Below are 18,922 nucleotides of genomic sequence, written 5' to 3' on the forward strand. Positions count from 1 at the left end.
CCACACTTATGTGCAGCGAGTTCCAGGTCATTACCACCTGCTATGTAAAAAATTTCTTCCTCGTATTCCCCCTGCATCACTTGCCATGGAAACAAATGATGGGATTGCCAGGCCCGATCTTCCTGGCGGCAGGGAAGCTCTGCGGCGGTCCCTCCGCCGTTCTGCGACGGGGGCTAGAGTTTCGTATTTAAATTACATCTTTGCATTAATTAAAATGTAATCCACAGCAATCTTACCTTCAGTTCCTGATCTTCAGCACGACGTGCAGCACTCAGGTACCTTCATTTTCATGTTCAGGGAAAGCTGGTGACACCGAGATGAAGAAGGGGTCAACTCTGCACCATGTACTGTATGGCAAGGGGAAGGGGTTAATTCTGCAGTATGTACTGTATAGGGGGAAGGGGTCAACTCCACTGCATGGTGGGGCGGAAGGGGTCTGCACTATGTACTGTATAGTGGGGGAAGGGGGTCAACTCTGCATTATTTGTTTGGGGTGAATTCTATTGTCATACTGTTTGCAGGGATGGCAGCCTTTTGAAAATAGCACCAGCTCCTTCAACAGGACAAAGCAGCCTGCTTGATTGGCACCCCATTCACATCTCCCACCACCAACGCACAGTGGCAGCTGTGATGCACTGTATCAACGCACCAAGGTTCCTTTGACAGCACTTTCCAAACCTGCAACCTCTACCACCTCGAAGGATAAGGGCAGCAGATGCAATGGAAACGCCACCACTTGCAAGTTTCCCTCCTAGCCACACACCATCCCGACTTGGAACTATAATGCCGTTCCTTCACCGTCACTGGGTCAAAATCACAGAACTCCCTTTCTGACATCACTGTGGATGTACCTACCCCATATGGACTGCAGCGGTTCAAGAAGGCAGCTCACCATTATCTCAAGGGCAATTAGGGATGGGCAATAAATGCTGGTCAAGTTAGCGACGCACACATCCCACGGAAGAATTAAAAAAAAAAGGCCTGGTTCTCGCTTTAAAGATTCACCTGATATGCTTCATACACCCTCTTTTTTGTTTCATCGTAATATCTAACTCCCTCATCCTGTTATTGTTCCCTTACCTTTCTCCCTTGCTGGAATGTACCTAGCCTGTGTCTGAAGCATATCTTCCTTAAAGGTAACCCATTGTTCCGAAAGAAACTTTCCTCAAGCATCTAATCTATGTTGTATCATTTGGAACCAAGAGAGAGGATGGGAACACAGTAAAACTATACTATCAGGAGAATTTAGCTAGAGTGGGAATTCTGACTAGATGGGGAAGGAGTTGAGTAGTTTAACTGAAATTTAAGTACAGAATATAAACTTGAAATGTATAGCTTTACTATATAGGTCACCAATTTGGCTGCAGCTCCTGTAGAATGTGGGAGTTTTGTGTACTGAATTTTGACTTGGACTAAACTTGGGCAAAAGATGCAGGGGGAATATAAGGAAGCACTTTTTTATGCAGCAGGTGGTAATGACCTGGAACTCGCTGCCCCCAAGGGTGGTGGAAGCGGAGAAGATTAATGACTTCAAGAGGAAGTTGGATGGCTACCTGAGAGAAATAGACTTGCAGGGCTATGGGGATTGAGTGGAACTGACAGCAGAGCTCTGTGGAGAACTAACATAGACTCAGTGGGCCAAATGGCCTCCTTCTGTGCCCTAAATGACTTTGATTCTATGAACACATTTACAGGAAGTGTCTCTGAGTTTACTGCAGCTCAAGATCTCAACAGGAGGGAGAGAATCTGACATAACAAGGAAGGCGAGAGGGTTTCTGGAGCAAGAGGTTTAAAAGGGTTGTTGAAAAATACAATTAGTCGTCGTTGAGGGAGGAAGAACTGGCAGAGGTAGAGGAAGGAGGAGTGACTCTCTACAGGTTAGGAAAAGTAAGATGAGTGAGGGTAAACCAGAAACATCCAGACCACTGGCTTCATGTGTGGAGGCTGAGGATGCTATGCAGGATCATCAAATGGATTACAGTGAGACCAAAAACCAAGATTTGGTGAAGTGGATGGGGCTGAAGAAGACTAGCAATTGAGTATGGACCAATTCTGGGGCAGAAGGCACCTATTCAAAAGGGGTGGGTTGCACCTCAACAGGATTCGGACCAATATCCTTGCGGGGAGGTTCACTAGTGTGATTGGGGAGGGTTTAAACTAAATTGGCAGGGGTATGGGCAGAAGTAGAAAAGAGGAATAAGGTGCATAATGTGAGAGTGTTGGACAGCATGAATGAATGGCAAGGCTCTGGGGAGTGTTGTTGAGCAATCAAACCTTGGAGTGCAAGTACATAGTTCCCTGAAAATGGCAACACAGACAGGGTGGTGAAGAAGGCGTATGGCATGCTTGCCTTCATCGGCCGAGGCATTGAGTACAAGAGTTGGGACGTCCTGTTACAGTTGTACATAACGTTGGTTAGGCCGCACTTGGAGTACTGTGTGCAGTTCTGGTCGCCGCACTACAGGAAAGATGTGATTAAGCTAGAGAGTGTGCAGAAAAGATTCACAAGGATGTTGCCTGGTTTGGAGAGCTTGAGTTATAAAGAGAGATTGGATAGGCTGGGTCTGTTTTCCCTGGAGCGAAGGAGGCTGAGAGGGGACCTGATAGAGGTATATAAAATTATGATAGGCATAGATAGGGTAGATAGCCAGAGTCTGTTTCCCATGGTAGGGGTGACTAAAACTAGAGGGCATAGATTTAAGGTGAGAGGGAGGAGGCTTAAAGGGGATCAAAGGAGTAAATTTTTCACAAAGAATAGTGGGTATCTGGAATGAACTGCCAGAGGAGGTGGTGGAGGCAGGAACAGTAGCAACATTTAAGAGGCATCTGGACAGGTACTTGAATGAGAAAGGCATCGAGGGATATGGAATTAATGCAGGCAGGTGGGATTAGTATAGAGAGGCATTATGGTCGGCATGGACGCGGTGGGCGAAAGGGCCTGTTTCTATGCTGTACGACTCTATGACAATGCAATTTTGCGGTTAGTTTTGTACCGTGGATCCATGACAACAGGAACGGAGTTGAGACTGGCCAAACTTATTTCATAAAACCCTTGCATGTAGAAGGTAGAAATTTTTATTCATCAGTCTAGGCTGGATTTGGACACAAGTTCCAAAAGTATAAGGACAGTGTCCTACTGCATCACCCAGTCTCCTCAAAAAAACTATCAAAAAAAATCTCACGTGTAACATTAAAAAGTCTCCTTTTATTTTTTCATGATACAATTTTATTAACAAGTAGCAATTTTCAAGGCTCCATCTCCACTTTCTGGAAGCAGTATTTTTCACCAATTACATAACAGGTAATTGGAGGAAAAGTTTAGACAAGGGTTCTCTTCACTCAAAAATAGAACAATGTATGTTGAGATTCTATACAATCGTACTGAGCAAAAAAGGGGCATGGTCTGTTGACTTTCTTTATATTGGGACTGAGTAGAAAAAGGGCTAGGTATATTGAGATTCGATACAATGGGACTGAGCAGGAAGGAGTATGTTGAAATTCTGTACATTGGTTGCTCCCTACCCACAATGGCATCTAATGAAGTAGAGAAAAATAACCCAATTCCAAACTTTTCCACTTCAAAGTAAATCCATGGAATAAATTATTGGTGAAAACATTTTAATTCCATAAAAAATAAACCATATTTTTTTTGTCAAATTTTTATTCCTCCAGCTTACCATAATGGATTTGCTTTGAGAACACCTGTGCACTCACTTTGGAAGCCAAGATAGGAATATACAAAATATAATAGCATGGCAAAAACAAATATATTTTATTTACAGTGCTTTAAATGATCTTTGTAGATAAACTTCAACTGTAAGACGGAAACCAACCAACTCTTAGGAAAATAAATGAAGCTTTAAACATGGTGATTTCCTGAGTGACTCTATATTGTTTTCCAAGGGACACACTGTTCCTGTGAAACCATTTGCGAATTTGCTTACAGATGATAAAGCACCGGAAAAGCTTCTCTTCGTAACAATATAATTTACCAAATTCCTGACTTTTTCAGCCACCAGCCAGTATTCATTTTGAGGTGTTTTGCAATCATTTGTGATTGTGTGCACACGTATATGTTGCAAATGGAAACAGAGGTGGACCACCACAGACCCCAGCCACAGCCTGGGAGTGAAGAAGGAACATCAAAATGGTCCTGCAACCACTCGACAGATTTATTCAAAACAAAAGATTAAATTGGGATTTATCAGAAAGATGCCAGCCACCCCTCCCCCACCCACCCTCCACTCATGCACCACCTGAGCAATACAGATCAGAGGATCCCAGCAGCAACCCTTGGTTGTGCTCAGCTAGCTGATCTTAATCAAGGACACTATAGTTACCCTTGGTGCCCAAGGATTAGGGAGGGGGAGAAATAAATCAGGCAAGTTTCCCATTTCCAATCGCTATCCTTGGAACCTTACTAGAAAGCGCTCTAGTCTGGATGTAAGGCAACAAGTTCAGGCTCTCAACAATCACTGTGACAAAGTGATTATAATGGACGGATAATATTACTTTTGTAAATAAAGTCTCACGAGGCCATCAGGAAATAACAGGAAACTGCAGTTACCAGAATGGAGTTCCTCTAAGTGCTGACTGGTGTATGGATGAGATGGGGACTGGCAAAGCATCAAGTTCATTTTCTTTTGGAATTTCATCAGTTCTGCAGCAGGATACTGTGGCATCAATAACAGTTACATTGCATAGAGAACAGTTCATTTTCCCAGATTTCTAACAATTAAAAAGATTGTCCAGCAAAATCAAATGGGAAAAAGTTACAGATGATAGGGTTTTGCATGAGAAAATTAGTATGTGACAGGTTGGCTGGAAGGCGCGTATGAATGAAAAAACACATTAAACATATTTTGTGGAACTTGTTCCATGCTTGCCAAGGCACAGGAAATTGATATAGCACAGATTAAATGCAGTGTACAACTCGATTTAACTTTGCTTCAACCGTAGGGAAGGCTCCTTACTGCACCAGCTCTGAATGTTTTTCTTTCTGAACGTTCATTTCCCACAGCAGCCTTCTGTGGCCTCTGAACAAAATTGCCAATTTGATATCAATCCATGCTTAATTATAGTTTTATGCTGCGGACTGCTGCCCACTAAGAACAGGATGCCCTATTTCACTTCGACCTGTTGCAACAAACAAATTGGAGTTGCATTTGCCTCCTGGTCCCAATTGTGAAAACACAGTATTCCAACCAAAAGTATCATTGAGTCTTGTTCCCCTTTTCCCACCTCTTGACCTCATTAATCTCCGTCTTCAGACATTCATTTAAAGACGAGCCATTTACAGCAAGAAAGTGATTACTTTAAATCTGTTGTACTATTTGTGTATGATTTCAGCATTTACTAGTGTAAGAATAGAGAGAGGAAACCCATACAGTCACATTGTGTCAGGCACAATGCTGTTTTATTTGTTTGCTGCCTTGTTCTTCATTTTTCTACTCACTGATTGGAGAATGCTGGGCTTTTGCTCCATGACTTGCACTACCACTTGGTCAATGTACTCTTCCAGATCCCTTACGTGCTCCTCCTTCTTCTGCAGGTCCACTTCCTGCTGCAAGATTATTTTGATGAGCTCATCGTGTGTGAGGTGATAGTAACGTGCCACTGGATCCTCGGGCTTGATTTCCTGCAATAAGAGGAACCCGGTTAAAAAAAAATACTCTAAGTAGGAAAATCATCATAAGAAAATCCTCCCTTCCTGACAATCTCATGCACCACTAAACCACACAGTTCAGAAGCAGATTCTAACCTTAGTCTCTACTTACCTCAGTTGAGACAGATGTTCAGGCATTGCAAATAGCCTCTCAGCCAGAATTCCTATTCCTTTTTTTACTGTGTCAGTTTAGCGCAGTTTGTAGCACTTCTACCCAGAAGTTTGTTGGGGTGGGGGGTGGTCTAAGCCCCACTCCAGGATTTGAGCACACAATCCTGGCTTCAGTGCAGTATTGAGGGAGTGCTGCATTGTCAGAGGTACCTTCGTTTCATTGAGATATTAAACTGAGGGCAAGGTTTATTGGTAGTTTAATTGGGCATTTTCGTGTTTTTAATAATTTTTAAGCTGGCAGAGGGCTAGCCCTCTCAGCTTCCGAATACAGAAAGGGAGAAAAGAAAACAAGCAGGGGGAAAAAATGAAATTGGGCAAAGAGATAAAAATGACTAAAACCAACAGGGACTGATACCCTCAGTATAGTCTGTGTGCAACCTAATGTTGACTATTGTTTTGGAAGGATGGGTAATTTTTTTTTTTTACTCATTTATGGGATGTGGGCATCGCTGGCTAGGCCAGCATTTATTGCCCATCCCTAATTGCCCTTGAGAAGGTGGTGGTGAGCTGCCTTCTTGAACTACCGCAGTCCATCTGGTGTCGGTACACCCACAGTAGTTAGGAAGGGATTTCGACCCAGCAACAATGAAGGAATGGTGATATATTTCCAAGTCAGGATGGTGTGCGGCTTGTAACTGGTGGTGTTCCCATGCATCTGCTGCCCTTGTCCTTCTAGGTGGTAGAGGTCGTGGGTTTGAAAGGTGCTGTCGAAACAGCCTTTGTGAGTTGCTACAGTGCATCCTATAGATGGTACACACTGCTGCCACTGTGCTTTGGTGGTGAAGGGAGTGAATATTGAAAATGGTGGATGGAGTGCCAAACAAACGGGTTGCTTTGTCCTGGATGGTGTTGAGCTTCTCGAGCGTTGTTGGAGCTGCACCCATTGAGTCAAGTGGAGAGTATTCCATCACACTCCTGACTTGTGCCTTGTAGATGGTGGACAGGCACTGGGAGGTCAGGAGGTGAGTTACTCGAGGCAGGATTCCTAGCATCTGACCTGCTCTTGTAGCCATGGTATTTATATAGCTACTCCAATTCACATTCTGGTCAATAGTAACCCCCAGGATGTTGATAGTAGGGGATTCAGCGATTGTAATGCCATTGAATGTCAAGGAGAGATGGTTAGATTCCCTCTTGTTGGAGATGGTCATTGTCTGGCATGAATGTTACTTGCCACTTAACAGCCCAACCCTGGATATTGACCATGTCTTGCTGAATTTCTACATGGACTGCTGGTGGGACAGGACATAGCCAGGGATGGTGATGGTCTTGTCTGGGACATTGTCTGTAAGGTATGATTCGGTGAGTATGACTGTGTCAGGCTGTTGCTTGACTAGTCTATAGGACACCTCACCCAACTTTGGCACAAGCCCCCAAATGTTAGTAAGGAGGACTTTGCAGGGTCGACAGGGCTGGGGTTGTCGTTTCCGGTGCCTAGGTCGATGCCAGGTGGTCCGTCCAGTTTCATTCCTTATTGATCATTGACCTCCAACAAACACAACCATCTTCCTTTGTGCTAGGTATGACTCCAACCAGCGGAGAGTTCCCCGCCGATTCCCATTGACTCCAGTTTTGCAAGGGCTCCTTGATACCATACTCGGTCCTGACCTTCACCTTCCCTGCTGATATGGAGGGAGTCTACTTACACACTAGGTCAGATGGCAAGCTCTACAATCTATCAAGGCTGAAAGCGAAGACAAAAACATATTGCATCCTGATCAGAGAACTCCTCTACGCTGATGATGCTGCACTAGTCGTTCACACAGAAACTCAGTTACAAAGACTCATGGACTGTCTGTCCCAAGCCTGTAACCTGTTCTCCTTGACTATAAGCATCAAGAAAACCGTGGTCACGAGACAAGGTGTTGCATCTTCACCCCTGATCACACTAAATAACACCCTGATCACACTAAATAACACCCCACTGGAAGTGGTTAACAAAGTCTGTTACCTTGGTCCATGGTGACAGACAATCAATCCCTTGATGCAGAGCTCGATACACGCATAGGGAAAGCAGCTACCACCTCTGGCCGACTCGCACAATATGCATGGATAACACCAAGCTGACCCTTAGGACCAGGCTGATAGTTTATAAGGCCTGTGTTTTCAGCACCTTGCTGTATGGCTGTGAAATATGGGTTACTTACAGCTACCAGGAGAAGCAGCTCAATAATTTCCACCTTCGCTGTCTGCGAAGCATTATGGGTATATCCTGTCAGGACAAAATCACAAATGCGGCAGTCGTCTCAAAGGCAGAACTCCCAAGTATGTTGGCAATAATCAAATAGAGGCAGCTTCCGTGGATCAGACATGCCTGCAGGATGAAAGACAGTCACATACCCAAAGACCTTCCATATGATGAGGTAGCTGGGACCAGACGACCAGTTGGATGCCCAAAGTTCCACTTCAAGGATGTTTGCAAGGGGACATGAAGGCCTAAATGTCGGCTATTGGAATTTTAACATGACAAGTTTTGCATTGGCAGTTGCAATTATAATTCTTGGTTGGCAGTCCGTGTCCATTTGCATCGAGACCTGAAACACATTCAGGCTTGGGCTGATAAGTGGCAAATAACGTTCACGCCTTAGAAATGCCAGGCAATGACAATCTCCATCAAGAGAGAATCTAACCATCTCCTTTTGACATTCAATGGCATTACCATTGCTGAATTCCCCACCGTCAAGATCCTGGGGTTTACCATTGACCAGAAACTGAACTGGACCAGCCATATAAATACTGTGGTTACGAGAGAAAGTCCAAGACTGGGAATTCTGAGGCAGAGTAACTCACCTCCTGACTCCCTAAATCCTGTTCACCATCTACAAGACACAAGTCAGGAATGTGATGGAATACTTTCCACTTGTCTGGAAAAGTGCAGCTCCAACAACACTCAAGAAGCTCGACACCATCCAGGACAAAGCAGTTTGTTTGATCGGCACCCCATCTACCACCTTCAACGTTCACTCCCTCCACATCGAACAGTGACAGCAGTACCATATAGGAACGCAGGAACAGCAGTAGGCCATTCAGACTGTTGAGCCTGCTCCGCCATTCAGTTCGATCATGGCTGATCATTTACCTCAACGCCACTTTCCCACGCTGTCCCCATATCCCTTGCTGTCATTAGTATCCAGGTAGCTATCGATTTCTGTCTTGAACATGCTCTATGATTGAGTTTCCACAACCCTCTGGGTTAGAGAATTCCAAAGATGCATCACCCTCAGAGTGGAAAAATTCCTCTTCATCTCAGTCTTAAATGGCCACCCCTTATTCTGAAACTATGTCAGCTGGTTGTAGACTCACCAGCCAGGGGAAACAACCTATTGACATCCACCCGGTTACACTCTAAGAATTTTGTAAGTTTCAATAAGAGCATCTCTCATTCGTTAAAACTCAACAAGCCCAGTTTCCTCAATCTCTTCTCATAAGACAATCCGACCATCCCAGGGATTAGTCTGGTGAACCTCCATTGCAGTCCCTCTATGGCAAGTATATCCTTCCTTTGAGATGACCAAAACTGTACACAATACTCCAGATGTGGTCTCATCAAGGTGCAGCAGCAAGACATTTTTACTCCTGTACTCAAATCCCCAAGCAATAAAGACCAACATACCATTTACCTTCCTAATTGCTTGCTGCACCTTTTAGTGACTCATAAACAAGGACACCCAGGTCCCTTTGGATATTAACACTTCCCAACCTGTCACCGTTTAAGAAATACTCAGTCTTTCTGTTTTTTCTACAGAATGGATAGCTTCACACTTATTCCATGTTCTTGCCCATTCACAGTTTGTTCAAGTAGCCTTGAAGCCTCCTTGCATCCGCCTCGCAACTTACATTCCCATCTAGCTTTGTGTCATCAGCAAATTTGGAAATATTACATTTGGTCCCCACATCATTTATATAGATTATGAGCAGCTGTGGCCCCAGCACTGATCCTTGCGGTACCCCACTAGTAACAGCCTGCCATCCTGAGAATGACCTAGTTATTAGGAACATAGGAGCAGGAGTAGGCCATTCAGCCCATCGAGCCTGCTCCACCATTCAATACGATCATGGCTGATCATTCACTTCAATGCATTTTTCCCACACTATCCCCATATCCCTTTATGTCATTGGTATTTAGAAATCTATAAATCTCTGCTTTAAACATACTCAATAACTGAGCTTCTACAGCCCTCTGGGGTAGAGAATTCCAAAGAGTCACAACCCTCTGAGGAAAGAAATTTCTCCTCATCTCTGTCCTAAGTGGCTTCTCCTTATTTTGAAATTGTGTTCCTGGTTCTCGACTCCCCAACCAGGGTAAACATCTTTCCTATATCTATCCTGTCTATCCCTTTAAGTATTTTGTAGGTTTCAATGAGATCAACTCTCATTCTTTGAAATTCTAGAGAATACAGGCCCAGTTTCCTCAATCACTCTTCATAGGACAGTCCTGCCATTCCTACTCTGTTTTCTGTGTTAACCGATTCTCAATCCATTGCAGTATATTACCCCAAATCCCATGTGCTCTAATTTTGTTTACTAACCTGTGTGGGACCTTATCAAAAGCGTTCTGAAAATCCAAATACACCACATCCACTGGTTCTGCTTTATCTATGCTGCAAGTAACATCCTCAAAAAACTCTTAACAGGTTTGTCAAACATGAACATCCTTTCATAAATCCATTTTTGCTCTGCCCAATCATATCATCAGTTTCCAGGTGTCTAATTATCACATTCCTTATAATAGAATCTAACATTTTCCCTTCTACTGACGTTAAACTGACAGGTCTATAGTTCCCCGTTTTATCTCCACCTCCTTTATTAAACTGTGGAATTACATTTGCTACTTGCCAGCCAGCAGAAACCTTTCCAGCATCTATAGAATTTTGAAAGATAACCACCAATGCATCCACTATCTTGATAACCACTTCCTTCAACACTCTGGGATGTAGCTTATCCAGGGAATTTGTTGGGTAAGGGTATCAAGGGATATAGATCAATGATGGGTACAGTTGGAGTTGAGGTACAGATCAGCCATGATTCAACTGAATGGCGAAACAGGCCCTAGTGGTCATAAGATGCACTGCAGCAACTCACCAAGGCTCCTTCGACAGCACCTTCCAAACCTGCAACCATAGAAAGTACAGAGCAGCTCTGCGGGTGGATAATCTTTCTTCAAAAATGCTCATACATTTGTAGTTAAGCACATGAAGCTGTTTCCTGGTGCTTCTGAAAATCTGGTCACAATGTTTACAGAACCACCTCCCCACCACCGCCAATCCCCCCCGCCCCGCCACCTCCGCCCAAACAAGTGCAGTTGGAGGATACTTGCGTCTGAAAATCAAAGGCATGGTCAGTTTTGAGAGTGGAGATTCTGCCAGACAAAAGATGTAATGGACAGAAGTATGTAACTCACTTACACCCTGAATTTTGCTATCTTTTAAGCCACACAATTAGTTTAGGCTCTGGTCACACATCTCTCTGAGCACAAATGTGAAAGGAACTTCAAGTCTGAGTTTTGTGAACTAAATATGGATGCAGCATAATGTGGACATACATTTCTATGTATAGTGGTTCATATACGTCACACGGCAGTTGCATAAGTGCTTTCCTCAACCCACATGGTGGGCAATCAATGCATGGATGTTGGAACCCAAGTTCTCCAATTACCTTTACTGCTTCCTGCTCCTCGTGACCGGGTGCTGGCGACCTGATGGGGCTGATACTTCCTGTAGTCACATTCTTCAGTTTCTCGAGCCCACTGCTCAGGGTGCTGCCAATACCCAACCGACCAGATTTCTTCTCCGTAGTCTCTGCCACGGTGCTGCTGATCGGCTTCACGGGATGAGGGCTGTTGGAGAAAAGAAAGAAAGTCACACATGCAACATGCTACAACTGTACAGAATGAAAACCCTTTTTAAAAATGAATCTAATTTGGCCTCCCAAAGACACTTGCTGGGATACAGATCCTCAGCAACCAGCAGACTTCCACTACCTCACTTCAACACTACACAGTGAGTGTTTGCAGACAGCATACATCAGCCCAACCCGCCTTCACTTTCTATGAGAGGCCAGAGATATTCTGGAAACCTTATGTGTTTTTCTACCCTTCTAATTTTTGCTCTTTTTCCTAGATGCACTAATTTAAAATGTTAAAGGATTGGTAGTTAGACCAGAGCTAGAGTACTGCAAACAGTTCGGCCACTGCATCACAGGAAGGATGTGATCACACTAGGGAGGGTAGAGAGAAAATTTACAAAGGTGTTTCCAGGAATGGAGAATTTTAACTATTAGGAAGATTGGATAAGATGAAAGGTCACAGACCTAAAACGTTAACTGTTTTTCTCTCCACAGATGCTGCCAGTCCTGAATATTTCCCAAATTTTCTGTTTTTATTTTGGATAGGGTAGGGTTGGTATCTTTGGAAGAGAGGAGGGCGAGGGGAGATTTAATTGAGATGTATAAAATTATGAAGGGCCTCTGGATAGGAAGGACTTTTTTTTCCCTTAGCAGAGAGGTCAAAATCCAGGGGGCACAGATTTAAATTACTTGGTAAAAGGATTAGAGGGGAATTAAGGAGCATTTTTTTCACCCAGAGGGCATTGGGAGTTTTCATTGAAAAGATAGTAGAGGCAGAAGTCTTTATCACATTTTAAAAAAAAACTTGAATATGCACTTGAGGTATGTATAGCCTAAAGGCTACAGACCAAGAACTGGAAGGTGGGATTAGACTGGATGACTCTTTTAGAACTGGCACAGACACTACCAGCTGAATGGCCTCCTTATATGCCGTGAATATTTCTACGTATCTATGTTTGATAGGGTACATACAGAGAAACCATTTCATCTTGTGACAGTATCAAGAGTGATGGGACATAACCTTAAAATGAGAGCTCGGCCATTCAGGGGTGATGTCAGGAAGCACTCCATCACACAAAAGGTAATGGAAATCTGAAACTGTACCCCCTAAGGGCTGAGGATGCTGGGTATCATTTGGAGCTTTCAAGTTCAAGATTGATAATTTTTTGTAGGTAAGGGCATCAAGATGGCTACAGTTGGAGTTGAGATCCAGATCAGCCATGATCCAACTGAATGGCAGAACAGGCCCTAGTGGCTAAATGGCCTACTTATGTTCCTAATTTAGTTCCACACACACAAGTTACCTTCACCTTGTCTATCTGTAAATGTGTTATCTCAGACAGTGAGCATCGGCAAGCTATTGAACTGCAAAGGAAGCATTACAGCCAAGGCCGGTCCTCTCCTCATCCTAAGCTATCTCCCCGCAACTAAACCAGATACACTTTCCAGCAGAAGTCACTGGATTCTGATAAAGGATAGACTAACCTTTCCCTTCCCTCCCGCACAGGCACAGAGATTAAATGTAGTTTTGCTCAGTTTTCTTGGTCTATATCACAGAATTGTTACAGCACAGAAGGAGGCCATTCAGCCCATCATGTTTGCACTGGCTCTTCGAATGAGCAATTCATCTAATGCCATTCCCCTTCCTTCTCCCCCTAATCCTGCACATTCTCTCTTTTCAGGTAACAGTTTAATTCCTTTTTGAAGGCCTCACTTGAACCTTCTTCACTCTCAGGCAGTGCATTCCAGAGCCTAACCACTCTCTGCCTGAAAACGTTTTTCCTCATGTTGCTTTTGCTTCTTTTGCCAATCACTTTAAATCTGTGCCCTCTCGTTCTCTATCCTTTTACAAGTGGGAGCAGCTTTTCCCCATCCATTCTGTCCAGACCCATGATTTTGAATACCTATCAAATCTTCTCTCAACCTTCTCTTCTCCAAGGAAAACAGTTCTAGCTTCTCCAATCTATGTTCAGAACTGAAGTTCCTCATGCCTGAATCTTTTCCGCATTCTCTCCAATGTCTTCACATCTTTCCTAAAGTGCGGCACCCAGACAGAACGCAATACTCCAGCTGAGGCCAAACTAGTGTCTTATACAAGTTCAACATAACCTCCTTGCTCTTGTACTCTATGCCCCTATTAATAAAGCCCAGGATGCTTTATTAACCGCTCTCTCAACCTATCCTTCCACCTTCAATGACTTATGCACATATACACCCAGGTCCCTCTGCTCCTGCACCCCCTTTAGAATTGTACCCTTTATTTTATATTCTCTCTGCATGTTCTTCCTACCAAAATGAATCACTTCACATTTCTCTGCATTGAACTTCATCTGTCACTTGTCTGCCCATTCCACCAACTTGTCTATGTCCTTTTGAAGTTCTACGCTATCTTCCTCACAGTTCACAATGCTTCCAAGTTTAGTATTATCTGCAAACTTTGAAATTGTGCCCTGTACACCAAGATCTAAGTCATTAATATATATCAGGAAAAGCAAGGGTCCAACACTGATCCCTGGGGAGCTCTACTACAAACCTTCCTCCAGCCCGAAATACATCCATTTGTTTCCTGTCACTCAGCCAATTTCATATCCTTGTTGTTACTGTCCCTTTTATTCCATGAGCTATAATTTTGCTCACAAGTCTATTGTGCCATGCTGTATCAAATGCCTTTTGAAAGTCCATGTACATTCCATCAACAGCACTGCCCTCATCAACCCTCTCTAGAAAACTCCAGCAAGTTAGTTTAACATGATTTCCCCTTAACAAATCTGTGCTGGTGTTCTTTAATTCACCCAAATTTGTCCATGTGACAATTAATTTAGTCCCGAATTATAGTTTCTAGAATTTTCCCCACCACCGAAGTTAAACTGACTGGCTTGTAGTTGCTTGGCTTATCTTTACATCTTTTTTGAACGAGGATGCAATATTAGCATTTCTCCAGTCATACAAATAGTCGTTTGATAGTACAGCACTTGAGTATTGCTGACGCTTTTTTTGTCGAAGCTTTTCGTCTTGCACTCAGCAGGACAACTCGCAAGAATACCAATGTAAGGGAAGCAACAAATTTATACTATGAGAAAAGTGTGCTGATTGGGCTGGGAAGTGGACTCTGATTGGTAGAGGCGTTGCCATGGAGAATTCGCTGGTTCATTCCTCAGGGCTATGCCTTGACCACAGTTAAGTTTCCTGGTTTAAATTTCAAACAAAGCTTGGCAGTTAACCATCAGTCACCATAAACTGGTGCATTCACCATGACTCTCCACCATACTCCACTTGCCAACCAATCAGCACACTCTTCTCATGTAGTCTAAATTTGCAGCCTCCCTTACATTGGTATTCTTGCAAGATGTCCTGATGAATTCAAGATGAAAACCTTTGACAAAACATCTCCGTTTTCAGCAATACTCAAGTTCTCCGGTGCTTTGACACACCCGAGTCTATGGAAGTCTGGAAAATTATGGCCAGTGCCTCTGCAATTTCACTCTCACTTCCCTCAGTATGCTTGGATGCATCTCATCTGGCCCTGGTGTTTTATCAACTTTAAGTATAGACAGCCTATCTAATATCACCTCCTTATCAATTTTAAATCCTTCTAATGTATTAATTGCCTCCTCTTTCACTGTGGCCTGGGTAGCATCTTCTTCCTTGATAAAGACAGATGCAAAGTACTCATTTAATACCTCAGTTATTCCCCTGCCTCCATGTGTAAATCCCCCTTTTGGTCCCTAATTGGCCCTACTCCACCTTTTACCACCGTTTTACTATTTATATGTCTATAGAAGACTGGGATTCCCTTTTATGTTAGCTGCCAGTTTCTTTTCATATTCTCTCATTGTTTCTCTTATTTGCTTTTTCACTTCCCCTCTGAACCTTCTATATTTGGTCTGGTTCTCCATTGTATTATCTGCCTGACATGATCTTCATCTCTATCTCTTTTGTCATCCAGGGAGCTACCTTTGCCCTACCTTTCCCCTTCGAGGGAATATACCTTGACTGTGCCCCAACTATCTCTTCTTTGAAAATATCCCATTATTCAGCTATTGTTTTTCCTACCAATCTTTGATTCCAATTTATTCGGCCCAGATCCACTCTTACCCCATTGAAGTTGGCTTTCCCCCAGTTAATTATTCTTACTCTAGACTGTTCTTTGTCCTTTTCCATAACCAACGTAAACCTTATGATACAATGATCACTGTCCACTCAATATTCTCCTACTGATATTTGATCCACTTGCCCCAACTCAATCCCAAGAACCAGGTCCAGGTCTCATTGGACTGGAAACATACTGCTGTAGAAAATTTTCCTGAACACGTTCTAGGAACACTTGCCCCTCACTGCCCGTTACACTACTACTATCCCAGTCTATGTTTGAATAATTAAAGTCCCCATTATAACTACTCTATAATTAGAACCATAGAAAAAGTACGGCACAGCTGGAGGCCATTCAGCACATCGTGTCTGCACCGGCCGAATAAACTATCCACCCAAACTAATCCCACCTTCCAGCACCTGATCCATAGCCCTGCAGGTTACAGCACTTTCAGGTACATGTCCAGGTACCTTTTAAAAGAATTGAGGGTCTCTGCATCCACCACCATTCCTGGCAGCGAATTCCAGACATCCACCACCATCTGGGTGAAAAAATTTCCCCTCGTGTCCCCTTTAATCCTTCTACCAATCAGCTTAAATCTGTGCCCCCTGGTAACTGACCGCCCCGCCAGAGGAAGCAGGTCCTTTCTGTCCACTCTATCAAGGCCCCTCATAATTTTGTGCACCTCAATCAAGTCACCCCTCAACCTCCTCAGTTCCAGGGAAAACAACCCTAGCCTATCCAATCTTTCCTCATAGCAGTAACATGTTGCCCTGGCAACATTCTTGTAAATCTCCTCTGCACTCTCTCCAGAGCAATTATGTCCTTTCTGTAACGTGGTGACCAGAACTGTACGCAATACTCCAACTGTAACCTAACCAATGCTCCATGCAGTTCCAGCATCACATTCCTGCTTTTGTACTCTATACTTCTGCCAATAAAGGAAAGCATTAGATGCATTCGCCACCACTCTATCCACCTGTCCTGCCATCTTCAGGGACCCATGGATAGGCACTCCAAGATCTCTCACGTCTTTTATCCCTCTCAGTATCTTCCCGTTTATTGTATATTCTCTGCTTTATTTGCCCTCCCTAAAGGCATTACCTTACACTTGTCTGGATTGAATTCCATTTGCCACTTTTCCGCCAACTCAACCAAGACATTGATATCATTCTGGAGTCCACGGCTTTCCTCCTCACTATTAACTACACGGCCAATTTTTGTGTCATCAGAAAATTTCCCAATCATGCCTCCCACATTTAAGTCTAAATCATTAATATATACCAGAAACAGCAAGGGACCCAACACAGCCTGTGGAACACCACTAGAAACCGCTTTCCATTCACAAAAACACCAGTCGACTACTACCCTTCGTTTCCTGTCAGTAAGCCAATTCTGGATCTCACCTTCCCCTGTCTGGGCTTTCATTTTACTGACCAGTCTGATACCTTACCTGTATCTAGTGAGGATTTGAAGATGATCCTCAGCGCATCCGCTATTTCCTCCCTGGCTTCCTTTAACAACCAGGGATGCAATCCATCCAGTCCTGGCATTTTATCCACTTTCAGGGATGTCAGACCCTCAAGCACTTCCTCTCTCATTATGCTTATCGTATCTAATATTTCACACTCTTCCTCTTTAACTGCAATGTCTGCAACAACCCTCTTCTTTGTAAAGACAGAGACAAAAAACTCATTAAGAACCCTGCCTACATCTTCTGCATCCACGCATAAGTTCCCCTGTACATCTCTGACAGGCCCTACCCTTTCCTTAGTTATCCCTGTACTCTTAATGTACTGATAAAACATCTTTGGGTTTTCCTTGATTTTACCAGCCAATAATTTTTCATGTCCTCTCTTTGCTTTTCTAATTTCCCTTTTTACTTCACCCCTACACTTTCTATACTCCCCTAGGCTTTTTAAAGTATTAAGATATTTGTGATCGTCATAAGCTTTCTTTGTTTGCTTTAACTTACCCTGTAAGCTTCTAGATAACCAGGGGGCTCTAGATTTGGCAGTACCACCCTTAATCTTTGTGGGGACAGGTCTACACTGTGCCCGTAGTATCTTGCTCTTGAATGCCTCCCACTGGTTTGCCACTGATTTTCCTTCAAGTAGCTGTATCCAGTCCACTTCTGCCAGGTCACCTCTCAGTTTCGTAAAATTTGCCATCTCCCAATTTGGAACCTTTGTTTCCGTTCTATCTTTGTCCCTTTCCACGATTATGCTAAAACTAACTGTATTATGGTCACCATCTGCAAAACGGTCACCCTGTTACTTCATCCACTTGCCCAGCTTCATTTCTGAAGACTAAATTGAGAATTGCGCCCCCTCCCGTTGGGCTTGTTACGTGCTGGCTAAAAAAGTTCTCTTGAATGCGGTTCAAGAATTTTGTCCCCCCTCTGTGCCCTTCACACTGTATCCCAGTTGATATTGGGGTAGTTGAAATCCCCAACTATTATTGCCTTAAAGTTTTTGCACTCAGAAATCTGCCTACACATTTGTTCTTCTATCTCCCTCTCACCATTTGGGGGTCTATAGTACACTCCCAGTAATGTAGCTGCCCCTTTTTTTATTTGAGCTCCACTGATATGGCCTCGTTTGATGACTCATTTAGCATATCATCCCTCCTCAAAGCTGTTATTGATTCCTTAACTAATAATGCTACACCGCTTCCTTTTTTATCTCCCTCTTTATCATCTCTGAAAACTCCATATCTAGGGATGTTGAGCTGCCATTGTTGCTCCTCTTTAAGCCAAGTTACCGTTATAGCAACAATATCATGTTGCCATGTGCCCTCAACTCATCAGCTTTATTTACTATACTCCTTGCATTTAAATAAATACCCTTTAACACTGCCAAATTCCTGTGTTGAACACTTTTTAACCTTTGCTTCTTCTGTCTTTTAGAGTAACTTGCTAATTTTCTGCGTCCTGTTCCCTGCCCTGAAATTGTCCTGTCTAAGACTGCGCTCAGGTTCCCATCCCCCTGCCGATCTAATTTAAACCATCCCCAACAGCACCAGCAAACCTTCCTGCAAGGATATTTGTCCCAGTCCTGTTCAGGTCACACCTTACCCAGAACTGGTCCTAATGTCCCAGAAATCTGAATTCTTGCATCTCTCTGTAATTTCCTTGCAAATTTGTTCCTCTT

The 18,922-nt window shown here is 43.5% G+C and overlaps 1 protein-coding gene across 2 annotated transcripts in view; it reads right to left on the reverse strand.

The window, feature by feature from the left end:
• Positions 1 to 3,185: 3,185 nt before the first annotated feature.
• Positions 3,186 to 18,922, reverse strand: part of LOC137367712 (rab11 family-interacting protein 1-like) — a 146,053-nt gene continuing 130,316 nt past the window's right edge. For both annotated transcript variants that reach the window (XM_068028668.1, XM_068028667.1), the window contains exons 5-6: positions 11,492 to 11,672; positions 3,186 to 5,638 (exon numbers count right to left, since the gene is read on the reverse strand). In XM_068028668.1, the coding sequence (XP_067884769.1) occupies positions 5,417 to 5,638; positions 11,492 to 11,672 (403 nt within the window). In that variant the 3' untranslated portion in view covers positions 3,186 to 5,416. The remainder of the gene's footprint in view (positions 5,639 to 11,491; positions 11,673 to 18,922) is intronic.

The sequence above is a fragment of the Heterodontus francisci genome, chromosome 1 (assembly GCF_036365525.1).
Source record: "Heterodontus francisci isolate sHetFra1 chromosome 1, sHetFra1.hap1, whole genome shotgun sequence".
Taxonomy (NCBI): Eukaryota; Metazoa; Chordata; class Chondrichthyes; order Heterodontiformes; family Heterodontidae; genus Heterodontus; species Heterodontus francisci.